Below are 21,569 nucleotides of genomic sequence, written 5' to 3'. Positions count from 1 at the left end.
AACCGATCTAGCCCGAACCCGATATCATTCCTTCCATAATAAACTCCCTAACCACCCAAACCCACTAGTTTCTAACCTTGCTTCCTCTTCCATTCAAGGCAATGCTCCGAGGTGCCTGAAAAGATGGCCTCGTGACCTTATATTGTAAAATGTTTTTAGAGTTCTACTACTATGTAGTTTCTCTACATGCTGTATCATATCATTATCATTATGTCATTATGATCAAATTTGCTTGTTGTATTTTTTATACAGTTGTAAATATTAATAAATAAATAAATAAAATAAAAAAAGGATTAAACGCAAAGAATTTTGAAAGAAAATAATTAAAGGATTTTTTTTTAAGATTAAGAATCCTTCCTGCGCATATTTTTGGTGCAGATACTGCGGAGTAAAATTATATAAACATACTTATCAATTACAACCATGATAGAGGTTTTCATTGTATTTCTAATGTTACTAGCCTTGATATCAGTATATATGTCGCCTTTACGTTTCGAAAGACAAGATATCCTAAACCATATATAAATCTAACATTAAAGTTAGACGATTTTATATTCGTCAGACCCATAAATCTTTCATGATTTTGTGGTTTTACAGTTCTTTATATGGCCACATTAAGCGGTCATAGATTTAATGGATCCATCAATAAAAGGTATAAAAATTCTTTGGCAGTATTTTCAGATTTAGTCTTAGTGAAAGGGAACTGTTATCGCTTGAGACAAGTCTTGGAACACCTACGCCCTCAGGCTCGACAGTAATTGACTTGGAAGAGGCGAGCCCAACACCTGAGGTTCATTTTTTATTACTTAATTGCTCCGGCTACTTGCTTAAGGATGTAAGAGTCCTTCTTCGGTGAATTGGAAGTGGGAACGCTTTAGGGCTCTAAATGATCATTACACTAATCGGATTCCTGAGATACTAAAGGAAAAGCGAAAATTTTACTCTATGAATCACTTTGAAATTCGTGCAGTTGCATATCAATTTAAATAGAGACAGAGACATTTCAAATTGTAAAATTTGAAACGTTTTAGCCAAAATCAGACCAAAATTGTTTAATAAAACGAGAGATTGGAACAAAAATATTTTATAAACCATGGTTTCAGGGTTAAGAGTCCTAAGTAAAACTATGAATTAAGTATCTCATTATAGATATAAATTCCTTATGAAGTTTTTTTCATTATTATATTTTTTTTATTATAATAGCTTTATTGACATTTACAACTGTTCATAATAATATATCCTATAAATCTAGTAATGAATTAAAAATAATTTATATTATAAATTCTCATTGTTATGAGTTACTAAGGTTATAACATAAGGTTTAAAACTTCATTATTACTGAAAAGCAAACATTAGCATACTTATTAAATGCTCTTCAAAGTGATTACTTTGAGCTCGGCATCTTCCACTGCAGTGGCCGTACGGTGCTGTATATGCATTACTGTTTTCAATTATTATTCTTTGCAATGAATCAAGGTCATATATGGTCAAGTTTGTTATTGTTTAATGTCACACTAAACAAAAAAATCGAGTGGTATCAGATCGTGAGAGCTTGCGAAATAATTATACATATGCATTGCCGTTTGGCCACTGCTGCTGTGGAAGAATCGGTATCTTCCTTAATGCCTGTCTTAGTACTCAAGGTAACCACTTCCAACAACATTTAATATGAGCGCTAATGTTTACATTTCATTATTAGGTAATTGGAGAACATATAAAATAACTTATTATAATATAAATAATTAATAACAATTAAGATCATTAACGAGAGAACCTTCATAGAGAATTTTTTTCTCACATTGAGATCCTGAACTCATGTTTTAAGTTTGAACATTTAACAGTCCAACACCATTTAGAATCAGAATGTTATAATCAATTTTTATCTGGGTTATTTTCACAAATCTTATTTACTATTACACTATTACAACCGTTAGAATTATTTTAATGATACCTTTTAAATTCTTTTTAGAAGTAACGTGTCCTAAATATTAAATAGCAGAATCTTACCTCAAGAAAGAGAACTCTACGAACCTCTGACATAAATGGTATTATTACATTGTTTTTTGTTGCTTTAGATATAAGATGTGTGGTGTAAAAAATAAAACTTATGGATTTTGCTAGGAAATACCGAAGAAGTCCATAAATTTGTTCTTTAATTTCAACTTATCCATAAATAACAATGTTTAAATTCTGCATTTGTAGTTATTTAATCAGTTGAATTATTTACTAACTTTTTATGTATATGTAGATATGATATATTTATATTGTATAAATCACATACAATATATATATAAATTATTTTCTCCATATTTTGAAACTATTTTCGAAAGAGCTTTAATGGTTGACAAGGAACGGCTTAGAAGGTTGTTCATCAAGAGCTTAAGAAGTAGACAGTGATGACTTTAATGGAGAGGAGGGGGTTAATGACATGGGTAAGCCTCGCGGAGTTTTTAATTAGCTTACTGACTTTATTATCTATAAATAAAATGAACAATTTCCAATTTATTATATAAATATGATAAATGATGTAGATTTGAGCTGTACTAAAAGGAATAATACTCTGCCAAATCGATTTTAGACTTGAGTATTTGATACTATAATTTTTATTTTGGTGTTAGACTACCCCGTAAATCAATTTTTCGCTAAATCAGAACCGTTTGCCTAAGAAATCAAATTTTTCGTCCGACAACTATCTGATAACATTAAAACCAGTAAGCATAAGTGAATACGAATTAAAGAAGAATAATAGAAGGGGCAACTCTTTCCTCGCTCTAATCTGTTAAATACAAAAAGAAATCTATATCTCATTTCTTTGGCACTTCCACCTACAGTTTCAGAAACAAGTGTTCTAGCCTTATATTGTATTTTCTTCAATCTGGACAGTGTAAATCTATAACCTATAAGATAACATGCTAAAGTGTAATTATTTAATTACATTAAGTATAATGCTTAATTTTTTTTAAAATTATTTTGAACCAACAGAGAAGCTACTATCCCGTAAGTGCAACATATGCAATGTAATCTGTACGTGTTTTAGTATAAATTTCCGATATCATTTATAATAAGTTATCTTTTTATGGTTGTTCATTTTTTAAAAAAAATAATTCGAGGGAATCCTAAATTATTTAGAATATTAATACAAAAAGATCAAGATAATTTAGAACCTCATTTCATATATTTATCCTAAAATGTTTACTTAAGATTAATTAACTTTTAAATCATTATAAACTATGTTCGTAGTCTCCAATATTTTTTTCAACTCAAATTGGTAACCTCCTATTTTTCTGAAATTCATAAAATAAATTATTTGTAAAAACTTGTATCTATGTTGTTTTTTTTTGTATAATATTTCTGGATTAATTTAATTGATGTGAATTTCAGAAAAATGTTAAATCACCTACAAATCAGACTTGTCAGAATGGTATTAAAACATAAAATAAAAATACAATTTTAACAAATATAGTCTTGCAAGATGTGAATGAAAGAAATATTTTAGAAACTGCAGTGCTAGCTCATGATTGTTTCGAAAAGACTGGAAAATTACTAAAAAAAATTAGAGTAGCATAAAAATTGTGTAAAACGTTTTTATTAATAAATCGAATGTTCAAGTTTTTCATAACCTATTTAGATTAGTAATCTGACATTATTTAAGTTCAGAATAAAATAATCTTACCCATAAGGTTTAAGGGTTTTCATTTCTTCTGGACCTAATAGCCATAATATTACTTTGAGTTGGGTTATGTTGTCCGCTGGATTTGGTAAGTTGTTAAGATAAATTTGAAGTCAGTTCATTTATCTAAAAGCAATATTAACAAAGCTTTAACCACCTTAAATGGCCAATACTCAGTTTTATAACTCAGTTAACCCCTTTAGCTAATATTTCATTAAAGACCTCTTCTTGCCGCATCCCACGCTATGGATTTCATAACGACATATTATTTTATTAAGGGGTACCGTTGTTTACCAGGGTGGTCCATATATTGCCTCTGAGACAGAATTGGTTACAGATGAGGGAGCCCCCTTCTGTGGTTGGCCACCCCTTGGGGGCTGCCTCTCTGACTTTAGGGGGATTAGACTCCCCTATTAATCCCTCTACAACCAGGATCCATATCTTCAAATCCGTGGATGCATATTAGTTTCCTAATGTCCCTCCTATAGGGGGGTAGATAAGGCTTGATCCTTTACAAGAAGTTTGGACTATGCTGATACTATCGATAAAACCCGAACATATCAAACCACCGTGTCGTGTTTGGGCTTTGTAAGACCGAGATCCGACTATCCTAATCGTTTTTGTGACCTTTACTGACCAGTTTCAGCAAACCATCAGACACAAATAATCTATTGCTGGTATCATTTGTCTGAATGTTATCACCAGGCGAGCCATTTGAATATTGGAGCAGCTCGAGTTCCTTAGCTGTCTATGAAGGTCCTAAAAGACTAGTACTTAGTTTCTTATGACATTTGAGGTCAGCACTGTGCACTCTTGATCCATTCCCGGATTGAATTCAGGTTTTACTGACGCAAGTATGTTGTAATAAATTATCTAAAAAGAAAATCTGATGATAGTTAGTGGTTCGAATATCCGCAAAAATGATCAGAATGACTCTACCTCGAATGATTTAAATCGAAATATTTTTAAAGGATGACCGTAGGTGTTTTGTAGGTATGTTTATGTCTATGATGTTTTGTTAATGATTGACTTAGATTGAAGGATTGATATTTTCATGCTAGGAATTGGAAAGCCAGTATTTTTGTAATTTTTATACGTTTAAAGCTGTTCAAGAACTAGGAACGTGTTAGGAGCATTTGTCCCTGAACGACAATTATAAAAGTAAGGTCTACTTTTTTTAAAAAATACTAAATTCCTTTTATTTAATATAATATTTAAATATTTTTTACGTAATCACCTGTTTGGTTGAGGTATTTTTGACAGATCTACGTCCATAAGGGTGGTCCTTGAATGAGGGTAAAAATGTTTTTTACATATTTTTTAGAACATCCCGAAATTATAATTTTTAGTAGAAAATATAATTACTCTAATTTTTAAATTTAATTTTAAGAGTTGCTTCTATTACTTTAGTGGGTAAAGATTAAAGAAGGTATATCTATTTCGAGCTAAATCTGCAATAAATAGGATGTTGTGGTCTTTATGTATAGGTTTATTTGTGAGGTATTAAGGATTTTTCGAAGGATTCTGGATACGGGAGGAATTTGATGGTTTTGGTGAACCTCGACCCCTAAGCTCAATTCTGTATATCCAAATAGGTTTGATAATTATGTTGTTTATGAGATTTTAGTAAATAGGACATCTTCTAATCTTGAAATAATTACATCTTCAACAACTGCTAAGGAGTTTCACTTCCATCGCGTAAGAGTTCCAGGTATATTTTGTTTTTTATTCGGGAAAATTTTAAAGAAATATTTGTTTGAATCTTTTTAGAAATAGATCTTCAATTACTGTTTCGTATGGATATAGATTCAATTATTGTATTGGGAAGATGTGGGAGTACAAATTTAGTCCGGTTTTCAGGTTCATTATGTAAATGTGTAGCAACGGTGTCGTTGAGAGATCTCTCGGTCCGATACTGCCAAAGGTGATCGCCCGAGATTGGTGCTTGATAAGTCGGCAAAGTTCAACTTGAATGACGATCTCAAAGCCTCTCTAACAGGGCGGCTAGATTTACCAGTGTGCCGTTCTATGGAGCTATTTCTTTGTGAAGGCTCAGATGGGAAGGAAGATTATGTACAACGTGCGTGTGTTATTTTTAAACTAGAATGTACAGCTGAATAGAAGTTGTGCTTGAAATGAATGCAGTCCATGTTTTCACTAGAGCCTAACCGTTGGTAAAGATCTAAGTCGAGAGGTTTTTCATTATCAACGGACAACCTCCAGTAAAAAGAATGAAAACAACTCCGGAAGTACTATAAAATTATTATCTATATGGAGATATAAAAAGAGAAAATTTTAAATCTAACTTTACAAGTATGTTATGTAATTTCCTTTTTCGAAGGCTCTACATCTTTGATATTTTTTCTTCTTGGGTAGTGAGTTACCTTCCACATTTTTTATTAATTTCACATCAATAGTACATTTTCTTTGTTACATACATTCTACTTCATTTTTTTTTTTTTTAAATTGTTACATAGTATTTTTCATTATTTATTATTTATTTTCATGTATATGATTTAATAAACTTAATATTAATGAAAAAGGCGAAAATTCATTTTTTTTACACTTAATTGTTTTTTACTATTGATAATTATGTATACCTTTTGCTACTAAAGTTATTTTTCCGTTCCTGAGTTTATTTTATTTTATTGTGTTTTTTAAATTAATTTTTATTACTATTTTTTTATGGGTCTTTTTTTTATAACACCTTTTTATACAATTTCTTTTTTAAATTTTGTCACATTTTCTTCTATTATTAAAAGGGATTCATTATTATTAGGCGTATGATACCATTCTTGGCACTGCTTAATTTATGAGCATGAATTTATATAATATTATATCAGTATATGGTTCCTAAAACAATATAAATTCGTTTTTTTTAATTTTGTAATATTATTTTCTGTCATATTTTTAGAGAATTGTAATATGGATGATACAGCACATTCACACCATATTTACAAATATATAAATTAAATGATAAAAAAGAGGAAAAGGAAAAAAATAATAATAAATAAATACAAAAAATAAAATAAAATAATATCTTAAACACAATCATTCCTTTTTACCTTCACCCTAGGGAACTTCAAAACGAGCTCTTACCCTCACTTGTGGAGGAAAGGGGAGGACTCCGGAAGATCCCGACGCTTCTATATCAGCCGTGTCACTGGTATTAAAAGCCAGTGGAAGATGATTGAGAGCACTAGCCGCATAAGCTCAGGATAATTTGATTGTTAATATTATTAATAATATTGCATTTAAGGTGCCTATGTCTAGAACATATGCTTAATACTTCCCTGAAAGATACTATTACTAGTTACTGTAGACCAACATTATTATTTATTTTTAATTTTTAGTACTATGACAAAAAAAAACAAAAAAAAAACATTACTGAATTTATTGATGGCAGAGATATAGTTCAGGCTGTGGGAAAAAAGGGCCAACTGCTGAACTAAGAGATCTCTAATGCCTGGATTACGTTTTCCTGAGAGCTATTGTAATCTCCATACGTGTTATGAATAAAACTTAAAACTAAAATTAATAAATTAAAATTTATGAACCACTTGAAGAATACCAAGCATAATTTTCTAAAAAAAATTCTATGCGGGAATTAAGTCTTGTAAAGCTCTAATAAAACTAAAAAAAGCATAAATATATCTCCTGATCCATGTTTCTGAAAGTTCTAAAATTTCAAGGTTTTTTGACAGCCAAAAATAGTAAGATTATTCGCTTTTATTTTATTTATGCATTTCAGATAAATGACAAAGTGAAATACTCAAAACTTCAATATCCATACAATTGATTGGTAGAACCGTTCTTTTAAGTGATACGACCATAATCACTCACCTACTGGAATGAGATGGGTCTTTTTTTACGAATCATAGGAATGAAGTGAATGGACGATTACCGGGGAAGATATTTTATTAAATAAATAGGATGAACACTGAAAAACTATAATTCAGTGTGACTCACCCCTCAGGAAAACGATAACTAGGGAGGAGGAAGAGATTTTTCGTGACCCAGTATAATGAACTAACTCTTTTACATGACTCATAACTAAGCCAAAATAATGACCAAGTGGTAGAGGGTTAGGGCATTTACATGGATCATTTAGTCTATTAGTGATTCACTCCATTGCTTGGATCACCCATCAATACATGACATATACTAAACAAAATTCACATCAACTGTCACAATTATTTTGATTCTTAAATTCATTCAATTACACAGGTTTACAAAAAATTATTTTTTAAATTAGATCTGATACTTTTGGTTAATATATATGTTTTTTGTGCTGAAACTGAAAATTAAATCCGTTTTATTTTATCAAAATCATGGGTAATAACAGTCTTAAGCACAAAAATCAAGAGTGCTCAACCGATAAAGTTTATTTAAATTTTTTTTTATGAACATATCAAACAGAGATAAAAGACGATTCATTTTTAACTGCCTTCAAATAAAGCTAATGTATACTTTGTTGTTACCATCAGAATGTAGAACTCTTTCCAATGGTATCAAAACATTTGAGTTTGGTCGAAGTAAACACGAGTCACAAGCTTTTAAAATTTAGTAAAGAAAAAATGCATACAAATTCACTCTTCTCGGCTAAGTAATATGATATGTATCGAGGTATTAACAATTATTAATATTATAAAAGTCTTTACTATATGTCTTGTCATACCAGTGCAGGTATGATACCTGTCAACAAATATAAAGGTATTTAATTGGTAACTGGTCAACATACAAAATGCCTTTGGAAAAGAATCCAATTATAATAATAATTTTGCAGGACTCAGTTTAAATTAATTAATTAACTTATTTTAGGATAATTGCCATCAGCGATTATCCTGGCATCCCGACTATATTTTAAGACAGATAGATAGCAAATAAACATTAAGAATTTTGTTTATTTTTAATTTGTACGTAAGGATTGTTTTGGTCAAGTAATCACCACTATATGAAGTTAGTTTTTATTTGAAGTCTTTTACCTACTAAAAAAAAAAAATTAATTTTGAAGCAATTTCCTTACTGTATTTGTATACATTTTAATTTTTTGTTTTACGTTACTCTCTTTTAGGAAGTTAATTGAAATGCATTATTTATTTAATAGTATTGGTTTAAAAAATATATAATTGAAATTTTTCTTCCTTAAGGATGAATTTTTTTGCAAATTTTCCTAGAAAAACACAAAACAAAAACTCTTTACCGCTAAAACTTTCATGGGTTAGGGGTTCAGTACTTTGTAAAGAAGTACTGTTACTAGACCAACTGTTGTGCAAGGAGGTGACTTGGTTAAAATCACACTCAACAGTTAATTAAACTGGGCGGTCCCCGGAGGGCTCCCGAACCCACTGGGCTGACTCACGGGTACACTAAAAATAATTATCTATCATACCCGGATTCGAACTTGGGTCCTTGGATTTTCCTAGATCAAAATAAAATCTTTTTTTGCCGTTTATACTTTGATCAAATTCAAAAATTTTTGCATTGTTGGAAAAATGGCTTTTCCCTGATTCAAGTGATAACAATAAAGTATATGTTTGGATGATTTAAAGGCAATAAAATGTCACTCGAAATATATTTAAACAATTATTAAAATTTTTTTCTTTTGAGGTTAATGACTTCCAATTTAATGAAATTTCTTTATTAAAATTATCACCACATGGTACAACGTTTCGGGACCACTGTCCCATATTCATGCACTTATATCCTTAGCACAGCCATCACTCTATATTATAGAATATAGGAGGATGGCTGTGCTAAGGAGTAGTGTAGATGCACAAATTGTGACATGATTTCTTAGAAGAAATTATGAAGTTTAAAGTGCATGAATATGGGACAGTGGTCCCGAAACGTTGTACCATGTGGTGATAATTTTAATAAAGAAATTTCATTAAAGTGGAAGTCATTAACCTCAAAAGAAAATTTTTTTTAAGAATTGACTCACCAAACTTCCTATAGAGATAATCCAGATTAAACAATTATATATTGTTATAAATATTGTAAAGTATCTCACAAATCTATATTCATTAATATAAAAACAAATTTAAAATGTTTCTACAACCAAAATGAAACAAGAAACCATAGGTTGTATATTAGTTACGTTAGAAAACGTAAGAACATATATAGGCTGCAGCAAATAAGTTCTGTAATGTTTCTTCTTTGTTTTATCGTTTACAATAAATTTATTAATTTAAAAGTAGAATTAAGCATCAATTATGTAATGATAAACTAATGAGTATATGAAGTATTCTAGAGATTTGTAAGTTTTTACATAATTTTAGGAGTGAAGTGCCATTTGGTATGTTTTAACATCTTTTTGATTCCAAAAAAATTCGTTGTTGATTGGTTGAGTTCCTTAGATAATATAAACACTGATTTTTGTGCTGCAAAACTGCTATCACATACCACACTTTTGCGAATAGTTTGTGATGGAATAAAACGGAATTCATTTTTGGTTTCAGCAGACCAAAAAACAAAAAAAAAATTGTTTGCTGTCAGCTTGTATTATTTTTGCTTAAATACTTACGTTTATATGTAGATACTAATCTGACCTTGCTTATCACATTTATTAGTCGATGTATATTTTAATTCATGATATTTCTGTTTGAAGATAATGACTCTTGACTCATGTCAGTCATCTAATGTTGAACTCCTTTCCGTCCTGTCAGTTGTGTAGCTAGTTTTTTTTTTTCCAACTCCTTATTATTTTTTCCTGCCTGGTTTCTTCTACCGTATCCTCGTTCCAGAATGAATAGATATTCATCCTGTGAGGCTACATGACGTGTAAACCGGTCATTGGACCTAATGAGTGAGGGAAATAATACAGTTAGATCTAGGAGTGCTCCCGATGAATGGGGAGCTCCGGAGGGTAGAACTCAAGGAGCCCTTACTCATTAAATCATGAAAAAAAGGTTTCACATAAAAGGAACGCAGAATGGTAGATCTAATTAGTAGGCTCTCGGACGAATGAAGTTGGTGATTGTTCATTAGCTTCTTGCGAGTCAGCGGTTAACTTGCAGGATCTCTCTCCCAAACAAACGTAGCCAACTTATCAAATCTGCCGAGTAATGAAACACTGGCTTAGGTAATTAGCCCCCCTTACAGAATTGATGAAGAAATATTAACCTAGTAACTTGCAGGATGAATTATCACATTCTAGATTACAGGTTACATGCCTCAAACACAATGTAGCCCAATTGTATTGGTAGTTTTCATTCAATGTTTTTTCTGTCAGCGAATATCAGTGCCATAATATTTATTTAATAAAAAAGAAGAAGCCAATCAGGTCACCGACTATGCGTTTATAATACATCTAAGTCATACTTCGACGTTGGGCTTCTAGAAGCTATTCTCAAAATTTTGAAAATTACAAATTTTTATCAATGTAATACGAATTAAATTAGCTAATGAAATACAAATTACAAGGTTTTCGTTTGTAAAAGTTTCAATATGGGTACCTGTCATCTGTTGGAAGTAAGTTTTAGCACGAAGAAATTCTCTTAATTGGAATTTTAAGGAAATAAAACTAACGACACATGACATTTTTAAACTTTTGCATTAAGTTATAAAAAGTAAACCACAATGGTTCCTATTCATCCCTTTATTCTCAGACCGCTGGTGTTTCTCAAGGTAGTATCCTTGGTCCCATCCTCTGCACCATGTATTCATCTGACATCCCAACCAATCCCAACACTATCCTCACGACGTATGACACATATGTGCTCGCTATTAATAATAACCCTTTAATTGCATCCCAAATTCTCCAATCCCATATCACAGCCTTCGAAGAATGGTCTCGTAATTGGAGGATTTAAATAAATCCCATCAAATCACCTTAACCCTTCGTCGTAAACCTACCGACTACCCTACAGTTTCCTTTGATAATGTTGCTATTACCCCTGTCGAACAGACCCGCTACTAAGACTACATATGAACAAATGACTAATCTGGAATTCTCACACAAGACTGAAAAGACAGGAAACCACGTATCGACAGCACTTACTGAACAAACAGTCTAAACTTCCAATTCATTACAAAAGACTGATTTACGTGACTGTAAATCCTTCATAAAATCGTCAATGCTCCTAAACAGATATTTTTTTCATTTCACTATTATAATTTTTTGTAATTTCTCACAGTCTAATTTTTACAGATACATACCATTTTTTCATATAGCGTGTCTTAAAAACACTTTCCGCCTTATTCGGCAGAATATTAGTATATTTTCATTATATAGTAATCTATAATTTCCCTGCTATTATTTTATGATAATTAATAGTCAGGATCTTTTTAATATTTTTGGGTACTTACGCATTAGCCATGCTGAACATTTGTGCTAACCAACACTATTCCCTTGCTTTTTATGTAAGTGTGTAGTTTTAAAAAAAGTGTTGTTTATTTTTGAGACTTTTTTTGAAAATTATTAAAAACTAGAAATTAACCACTACGGAAGATGTTGCAGTGCAATACCTTCAAAACATTACTTATTTTTAAAATGTTTGCACACATGTATACCAGTATACTTATATTTAAAAAAATATTAGATAAATATTTTTTTTTAAAAGTATAAACTAAAGAATTGTTTAGCAAAATTCATTCTTTTTTTTTTTTTACCTTCATTTTTAATGAAGCCTACAACACAGCTCCACAACCTGTTGATCATAAACAAGCATCTTTCTTTGTGATTATGGACATTTCAAAGAGTATATCAATTCAAAATTAACCATTCATTATCAGATAATTTTATTTATCTATAATTTGTATATCGTACTAACATATAACTCACGAAATATTGTTAATTTTAGTGGAGATATGTCAATATTATTAGTTACTGTCCTATATTATATTATATTATGCTGTAAGTTTATAAATTGTATAACATTTATGGGGTTTTGTGTATTATAAATGTTTGAAAATATATAAATAATATTCCACGTCTTCGTTAAATTTTAAATGTGAACATTTGCTATTTTTAAATAAAAAAAGATACGGACCCTACTGATAAACATCATTACTTACCTATAACGGGGGTTCTTAACCTTGAGCATTTTCTGAATCGTATCCTGCCAATCAGCATAAAGGGTGAAGGAGAAATAACGGAGGACGCAATAAATAGGGAGGGAGTGGTAAGGGTTGTAAAATGACTAATTGGTAGTTAATTAAGGGGAAGGAGAGAGGGTGGAGATAAAGAAAAGGAAAAGATGGAGAGGGAGGCAACAATGGAGCGGGGTCCAAGCTAATAGGTCCTAGTGGACCCTCTTACTCTATTCCTTTTTCCCTTGGAAATCCAACTGGACCCTTTAACGAGGGCTGGCTCACATAGCCATTCCCAATGTTTCCTTTCTTCATCGTCCACCGACTATCTGAAAGACCATTCAGTTCTGGAGCAGCTGCCTTGCGTCAATTCTATAGTTGGTTAGGCGTATCATTATCAACGGCAATAGAGCTAGCTTCTAATTGACCCTGACTTTCCAAAGGAATTTGAATTTTCAATTTTTTTTAGGAGAGAAAAAGGTTTCATTTATGGTATCGATCTTTGCCGACGAGATGCTAAATGTGATAGTATAAACGCAGATGACATGTACATTTCCTTTTCTTTCCTAACGATGGTAATAGTACAAGAGGCCAAGAGGAGGAAAAAGGCAGTTATTTCACCCCATCAGATTACTTTAATGAAAACTATGTATAATTAATAGTCAAAATTGATGAGTCTGCCAAATATAGGTAGGGGGAATAAAAAATGGCGGCCGTTTCAAAGCGATAAAAAAAAAAAATTTCATTCGGAGCTTATATATCTATATCTTAAAAGGTAGAAACAACATAAGAAAACCTAAGAGAACGTCATCTAAAGAAGAGAAATTTGCTAAAATATGAGCTCTAATAGAGTTATTTACGTTAAATAGTTTTCAAGAATAGCTTTTTAAAAAGCAACATTTTATAAAAATGTTGTATGGGACGTACTAAAAGAACTACTGTTCTTGTAGTGAATTTATTTTGAAAAATATATATCTCAAAAACCATCTGACGTACAGATGTCTACAGCACTTAAATTAAAGCTACATTAATGAGCTATAAAGTAGCTTATGATGTTAATCATCGTAGGAGTAATAGTTTACATGAAATTTGCTAAAATAAATTGATTTATAGTTGTTCGGACAAATTTTCATTTGCCAAATTTATATTCATATGTGAATATCATCAAAACTACTACCCCAACGAAGATAAATGTCATAACATACTTTCTAGTTAGTTAAATTTCCATTATTTTGAGTGTTGGCAGATATATGTGTGTCTTATGGATCTAGAGACATATTTTTTCTAATATCCAACATTTTATACGAACAACTAGAAATTAAAATTTTGTGAGTTTATTTTGTCAAATATCATAAAAACTATTACTCCTACACAGATAAACATAATTAACTATTTTGTAGTCTATTTAACTAGCTTTAATTTGGGCGCTGGCAGACATCAGTACGTCCAATGGTTTCTGAAATAAAGTTTTTCATAAATCAAATTTATTGTTCGAACAACTATAAATCAAATTATTTTAGCAAATATCATGAAAACTACTATTCCGACGAAGGTAAAGGTCATAAACTTCTTTATAGTCTATTAAACTAGCTTTAATTTGAGTGCTAATAGACATCAGTACGTCACATAGTTCCTACATATCTGCAAAATTATATTTAATTTTTACTTAGGAACTGATCTCAAAAACATATTTTAGAACTTTTATAATATTGATGTTAACAAACTTACACTCCAGTCTGAGCATGAGCGTACGTTACCCTTAACACATAAAGTTCAATATGAAACGTTTTATTGCTTCCCATCTAATCCTGAGATATTATTAGTTTCATCGCCGTTAAAAGGCAAACCTTTTATAACATGACAGCTAGAAGGTCAACGATATCCACAAGAATTCAGTAATTTTATTAATAACTGTTTTAATTTATTGATGTATGTGTTTTTTAAAAAAATTGATATATAAGAAAATCCTCAGAAATAATCTAAATGTTCTTAAAAAAAACAACAAAGTAATACATATATATAAACATTTCCAATAAAACAAACAAATAAATAACTAGTTAATAAATTAAACTTTAACTTATTATTAAAGTTACTATAACCATTTTATAATTTAACTTACTACTAAAATAAAATTATCCTTAGCTTGAAAACAAATTTTTTTTTGAACTACAGATTTATTTACTGTCACAAAAAAGGTTAAATATAACGCGTACAATAATTTTTTTAAAAATATTTATCGTTCTCTTTATTATTTTAATATTAAATTATTAATTTATAAATAAACAAATTCCATAACAGTGGTTATAACGGTTTATTACTAATAAAATCCTGCTCTATGATCATTAATTCAGGTTGTTCGTTTCAGAAGTTATACTAATACAACTTTACCAAAAAATGAAATATAAGTTTCAGAAATGGACGTTTAACTTTTTTAGGTTATTTTAATCCTGAGGATCGTACGAGTAATCTGTAAAATGTGAAAGAGAAAATATGAAATTTAACCCAAAAACTACCTTTTATTCTAGAGAAAACAATTGAAAATTTTAAATTCAATTATTTAAAAAAGAGAGTTAATTAATTCCATTTATGAAAATAATAAGTCACATCATGCATTTTCTGTTCTTATGTTTAAAAATTTAAGGTGTTGTGTTTTAAAAGATTTCATTGCATATTATTTTCATACAAAATAATTGGCTACAGTAGCTCTAGAATTAATCAATCGATATATTTTATTTTGTTTTGACATATTAAATAATAATCATTTGGTAAAAGTTTCTTGCAGTTATTTATTAACTGAATAACCATCAATGGGTCCACGTTATAAGAAATAATTACTATGTTAATATCGAAGATAGTTAATTGAAATACAATGTGTTATTCAATTGCTTAGTTATTTTTCAAACCGTGAATATTTAAAACCGCTTTAAAGTACTTCTTAAATTCTTTCTAAATTGTATTCATTTTTTTAAGGTTTCTAACTTCCTTAGTGTTTTTCGCTCTCAGTTATAAATCATTTTCCCATTCCTCTGGGTGTTGTGTATTACTTTCAGTGAATTGGGCAAAATATTGCTTCCTTTCTCCCTCTGAACCTTGTTTTAATCTTCATAAATTATTGTTGGAATATTGTTTCCGATGTTGTTTCGTTTAAGTGCTATTCAACAACTGTTATTTTTCATATTGTGTGATTATAACTCTGTTAGCGCTATCATTTATTGTCCGCAACTGGTCGATTGTAATTTTGTCCCAAATATACAATTTTTTTTAAAAATATATATTGTATATTATTCAAGATTTTTATGAAATGTTATTTCCACGGATGTAACAAATAATTGGATAAATTAGTTTTTGTATAGTGTCTATTGTTTCAAATAAAACTCTTAGATCTCATATGTCTGTTACAAGTGAGAACTGAATGGTTGCAGAGGCCAATAGTCATATCATTTCATTTGAGTTTGAGCAACAATCAATAATAATTGATAATCATTTTAGAAATAATAATAATTAATAATTGACAATCATTTTAGAATTAGTGAAATAATTGATCATCATTTTAGAATTAGTGAATAATAATTGATAATAAATAATTGATGAATAATTGAATGAATAAATATATAATAATAATAAAATAATTGATAATCATTTTAATAATTGATCATCATTTTAGAATTATTGAAACCGTATTCATATTTAGTTTTTTTTCATTTAATATTTAAAGTAAGTTTAATTCCTTATTGAATCAATTTATTTTCATTTTTGGTTTAATTATATTTATATTAATACACTGCACGTTCAATGTATAACTAACATTATATATTGTTCAATCAGAATTTTGCGATGTATTAACTATTTGGCTACTTAAACTCTGAAAATAATTATTTTTTTTATTTCCGCCTCGATTATTTTTGGTATATTACTAAAAAAAAAAAATCTGTAATACCCTTCATTAGCAAACGAATATTACATCCCCTTCGTCCAAAAATATCTAAATAAATAAATAGTTCGACCTTGCGTGTAATCTCACATCGCATATGTTTCTTTATCATTAATTCATTCGAAATATAAATGATATCATGCTCATTTCTAGAAACATGATAATATTATTAAGAAAGTCTATTCAACGCACACAACTGGTACTGCTTTCTTTATAATGTCTGTTTTTAAGTAACTCTGTTCGTAATAAGCAGTTAAATTGCAACACTGGGAAAAAAAATTTCTTTTAGATTTACATTTGTCTATACAGCTGACATTCCAGCGAATCCTAATACTATTCTCACCACGTATGCTGATGACACATGTGTGCTCGCTGTTGATAATAACCCTTTGATTGCATCCCAAACTCTCCAATCCCATATCACAGCCCTCAAAGAATGGTGTCGTAATTGGAGGATTAAAATAAATCTCATCAACTCACCTTTACCCTTCATCATAAACCTACCGACTGCCCTACAGTCTCCTTTAATAATGTTGATTGTATTGTCGAACAGAACCGCTACCTTGGACTACATCTGGACAAACGACTAATCTGGAATCCTCACACAAGACAGGAAACTGCACGTCGATTCCGAGTATTACAGCACTTACTGGACAAACGGTCTAAACTTCCAATTTATTACAAAAGACTGATCTACAAGTCTGTAATAAGGCCAATCTGGACATAAGGAGTTGAGCTTTGGGGCTCCACTAAACCTTCGAATTTCTCTCGTATCCAACCATTGCAATACAAAATCCTTCGTAAAATCCTCAATGCTCCTTACTTTGTCACAAATAAAATTATACATAAAGACCTTAATGTTCCATAAGTAACCGACCTAGCCCGAACCAGATATCATTCCTTCCATTACAAACTCCCTAACCACCCAAACCCACTAGTTTCTAACCTTGCCTCTTCCATTCCTGACAATCCTCCGAGGCCCCTGAAAAGAAGATGGCCACGAGACCTGCTATTGTGAAAGGTCATTAGAGTACTACCAATGATTAGTTTCTCCACATGCATTTAGCATCCCAATTTAACTGATCTAATTTACTAAATTATTATAATGTACTGTTGTAAATAGTAATAAATAAACAAATAAAAAAAAAGTTTTACATGCCATTCGAGATTCAGTTATCAACTATCTATTATTGGTTAGTTATATAAATAAAATATTTATATGTTTTAGGTGGGCTACGAATTCTAGCCTATTACATTCACTTTTTGTATTTTTAGCTTAAATACAGTTGCAAATTTCAAGAAATTAAATAAAATAATTAAGTTTTAGAATGTGTAATTATTTGTTTTTTACTGATTTTATATGGTCAATATTACCAAAATAATATCAATATTCTATAGTACAATTATCCTGTTGGATAAATATGTGAATTATGGTTCAAAATAAAACTACCTCTATACAAAGTCACCAAATAGGACACAAAAAATACCTTTATAAATACTAGTAAATGTCTATTTACTATTGGAAAGTATTTCCGATGTCAAGCTATGGAAGTTAACCAAAAAAGAACCAATCAATAAACTGTGTAGGGCCTGGAATAGAATCTCCAGGGCGAGAAAGATTTGCAGGCGAACCATAGAAAAGGAAGTGCGAGAATCTGGAAAGATACGGATGGCAGTTCTTTTTGGCAGCCCTTTGTCCCACCAATGAGATTCCAGATTTAAACGTATTTAAAACTTTTACTGTGCCACAAATATTTAGCAAAATTGCTAACAACTATAAACTATTTTCAAGGGAAAAGGCACTCATGAATCCTACTAATTTTAATATTTTAGCATAATAATTTAAATACTTGTCCAATATTACTAATTTTATAATAAAAACAGTCGGATAAGATATTATCGTTGTCAATTATTTATATCATATATGGATTTTACATTGACAATAGATCTTAACTGGGCGTGTTATATAAATATAGATAACAACAATGCCTGACGTTTTAATTTATAAAAATACAAAAGTTCCTATGATAAATGATCTTCTCTTAGTTGTCGGCTACTTCATTAAATCCTAGGCATAATTTAGATTGAGAAACTAGACCTGATTGGATTGGATGCTGGAATGGATGTACGGAGATAAAACAATTTAGAATCTCTAACTCCCACTTCCGAACACAGGTCTAATAAATAAACAGAACATATAGTTTTAATAAAAAATATATAGAAAACATTATATTTAAATCTAATTATATTATTTAGCAATTTTACGGTTAAATGGCAATTAGCAAAGGAAAATATTGTAACGTTAGCTTTGAAATACAATTTAAAATTGTAATGCCGTTTTAAATATCATAATTATTTTATTTCTTTAAAAAGAATATACAACGAAATTCATAAACGCTTAATTTCCCAGTACTGTAGACATGACTCGAAATGATATACATCTTTCTGTTATAAAATTTACACCCGTACGAGCGGTCGAGTTTATAAAATTTCTTCTGATTCTGTGATATAATACTCCAAGATAAATTCCTATAGCTGAAGAATGTTTTTTAAAGTGAGAATAAAAACGAATGTGGAGTTTTAAAAAAATTAAATAAAGAAGATGGTCTTGAGATCTTCCCCTCTAGAAATATTATTGGAGTTATATCAATATATTCTTCATGTATTTATATCATGCCATTTTATAACTAACAGAAAATTTAATTTGTTGTAAATATCATAAATAAATCATGATGACACTTTACATCATTAAAATCTCATATTAAATATAATTAATTAAATCCATATTTAATATTATAATTATTAGTAATTTTATTAATTATATTAAGTGCACCCAATAATACTAATTGGCCGCAGTGCTTTCGTGCAAAATAAAAAAAAAATATATATATATGAAATACTTTTAAAATAACGTTATTAACATAAACTCCAAATTTGTTTTAACCAACGTTTCTGAGCACTTCTCAGTCTACAGAGTGTATTATTCATCATAAATAAATTATGAAAAAAATAAATAAGTGACATTTTCTTTTTTTTTTTTGTGACAATTTTTCTTTTTTTACGTTGAATCCAATGAAAACAAGCTAGACGAAGTAACCTCATTAAAATAAATTAATACTAAATTTTAGAAGGAATTTCACATATTTCTGTTATTTCACCACCGAATACTTGCGTGATTTCATTGAAGTGATCATCAGTGGTCATCTGAGCGGAAAAATGACTCCATTACAGTAAGAGAAAATCTGTATCATAATATTAACTGTATTGTAAATAATACTACGAATGTCAATATATTTTTTTTCGAAGCCCTTCATTTTTATCACTAAAAAATTATTAGATTTCCTTTTTTTTTTTTTTTTTTTTTTTTTAAGGCATATCTGCTTTATCCTTACTCCCACTTATCTATTTATGGCGTCTATAGTAAAGTTAAGTATTTTAATCGTGATAAATTCTGAATACGAATTTTCGAAGGTCTGTACGTGAATAATCAGGCCCAAAAACAGGAGTTTTTAGAACTGAAACTGAAATGTATCATTTAAGGCGAGTATATGGATCTCACAGCATCATTTTCGATAAAATCGACTGACAGAAAGTGCCAACCTATTTCTCAAAATTTTTTTCGATTTTTTCAAAAAATTCTTTCTTACAATTTTGACTAAACTCAATACATCAATGTGTAATCAAGTGATCTTTAGTACCAACTGGATGATCCGCTCATTTAAATAGTCTGGCAGGGCTTAAATGCCGAATTTTAAAAAATACTTTCTCTAATATACCTTTACTCTTGTTTATCTGAAATTTCCCTCACAACTGGTTAGGACAGTCCAGTAAATTAAAAAAAAAAACCAATAGTACCCGATCTGTTCCGAACCCATTCTATAGTATACGGCTTCATTATATGTTGAACTATTGTATTATAGGTAGAAACAAAGTTGACCATCGCTTTTAACTCAACACTTAAATAAGATTTTTTATCGCAACAGAAAACTAAATAAAAAAATGTTTAAGTATTTTTAATTTCGTTCATTTGAAAAAGAAAATCTTTCATTGTTAATTGTAATAAACGAGTGATGAACATGAAATATGAAAGTGTTAATTATTATTCCACGATTGTTATAATCATAGTCAGATTTTAGTTTTACTTAAGTATAATTGAAGTATATAGTAAGGGGAAGTCTTATCCTGAATAATAAAGAAATAGCTGAAATGTACAAGGATTAATTTCATGTCAAACTAGAGTGGTACGTAAACTTTTTTGATATGTGCATTAGATTTTTTAACATGATTCCTCTTGTTTGGAACAGTGCATTCAACCTGGCCAAGAGCTCGTAAGAGAGCAAACAAAGCTATGGGAGGAATGCTGCTAAGGTGTTTTTAAAATTGTAGAGATTTAAAGAAAGAAGGATTTAAGCCGGTGAGGTTTGAGGTTAGTGTTTGTGTGCTTAGGAAGGTTTTGTTTATTGTTGCAGCTATTTGGTCGGGCGCTCCTTCTGCCTCTCTACGCCATCCTCGCCTCCTCTCATGGCCAGAGCTCAGAAAACACCCCGTCTTGGCTGTAAGTACCACTTTTACAGACTACTGTTTTTTATTTAATATAATACAATGACGATAATTCATGTTTAATTGTAATTTAGTGTTTTAATAAATTTATTTTCCAGTAATAATCGAAGTTATTCGGTCATTAATTATTCCCATAATTTAATTCAAAATTACACTTTATCTAATTAATTCTAATTCAACAGATTTTCACACCTTTTATTTGTTAGGTCTTTTCAGCACATCTTCGAAGTTTATCACATACATATGTCTATATAGTATCTACATACAATAACCTATATACGTTTATAAAAATAAATACGCTTTACATCATTAAGATCTCATATTAAATATAATTAATAAATTAAATCCATCTTTAATATTATTAATTATTAATAA

General features: G+C 29.8%; 1 protein-coding gene across 1 annotated transcript in view; it reads left to right on the top strand.

Annotated features, from left to right (window-relative positions):
* The window catches only part of LOC106679862 (protein Wnt-5b), a 94,082-nt gene that overhangs the window by 29,662 nt on the left and 42,851 nt on the right, over window positions 1–21,569 (top strand). Inside the window, exon 3 of the mRNA XM_014419236.2 lies at window positions 21,104–21,189. Within this exon, the coding sequence (XP_014274722.1) occupies window positions 21,104–21,189 (86 nt within the window). The remainder of the gene's footprint in view (window positions 1–21,103; window positions 21,190–21,569) is intronic.

The sequence above is a fragment of the Halyomorpha halys genome, unplaced genomic scaffold (genome assembly GCF_000696795.3).
Source record: "Halyomorpha halys isolate HHAL.00 unplaced genomic scaffold, Hhal_1.1 Scaffold224.1, whole genome shotgun sequence".
Taxonomy (NCBI): Eukaryota; Metazoa; Arthropoda; class Insecta; order Hemiptera; family Pentatomidae; genus Halyomorpha; species Halyomorpha halys.
This window is presented reverse-complemented; position numbering and strand designations above follow the sequence as displayed.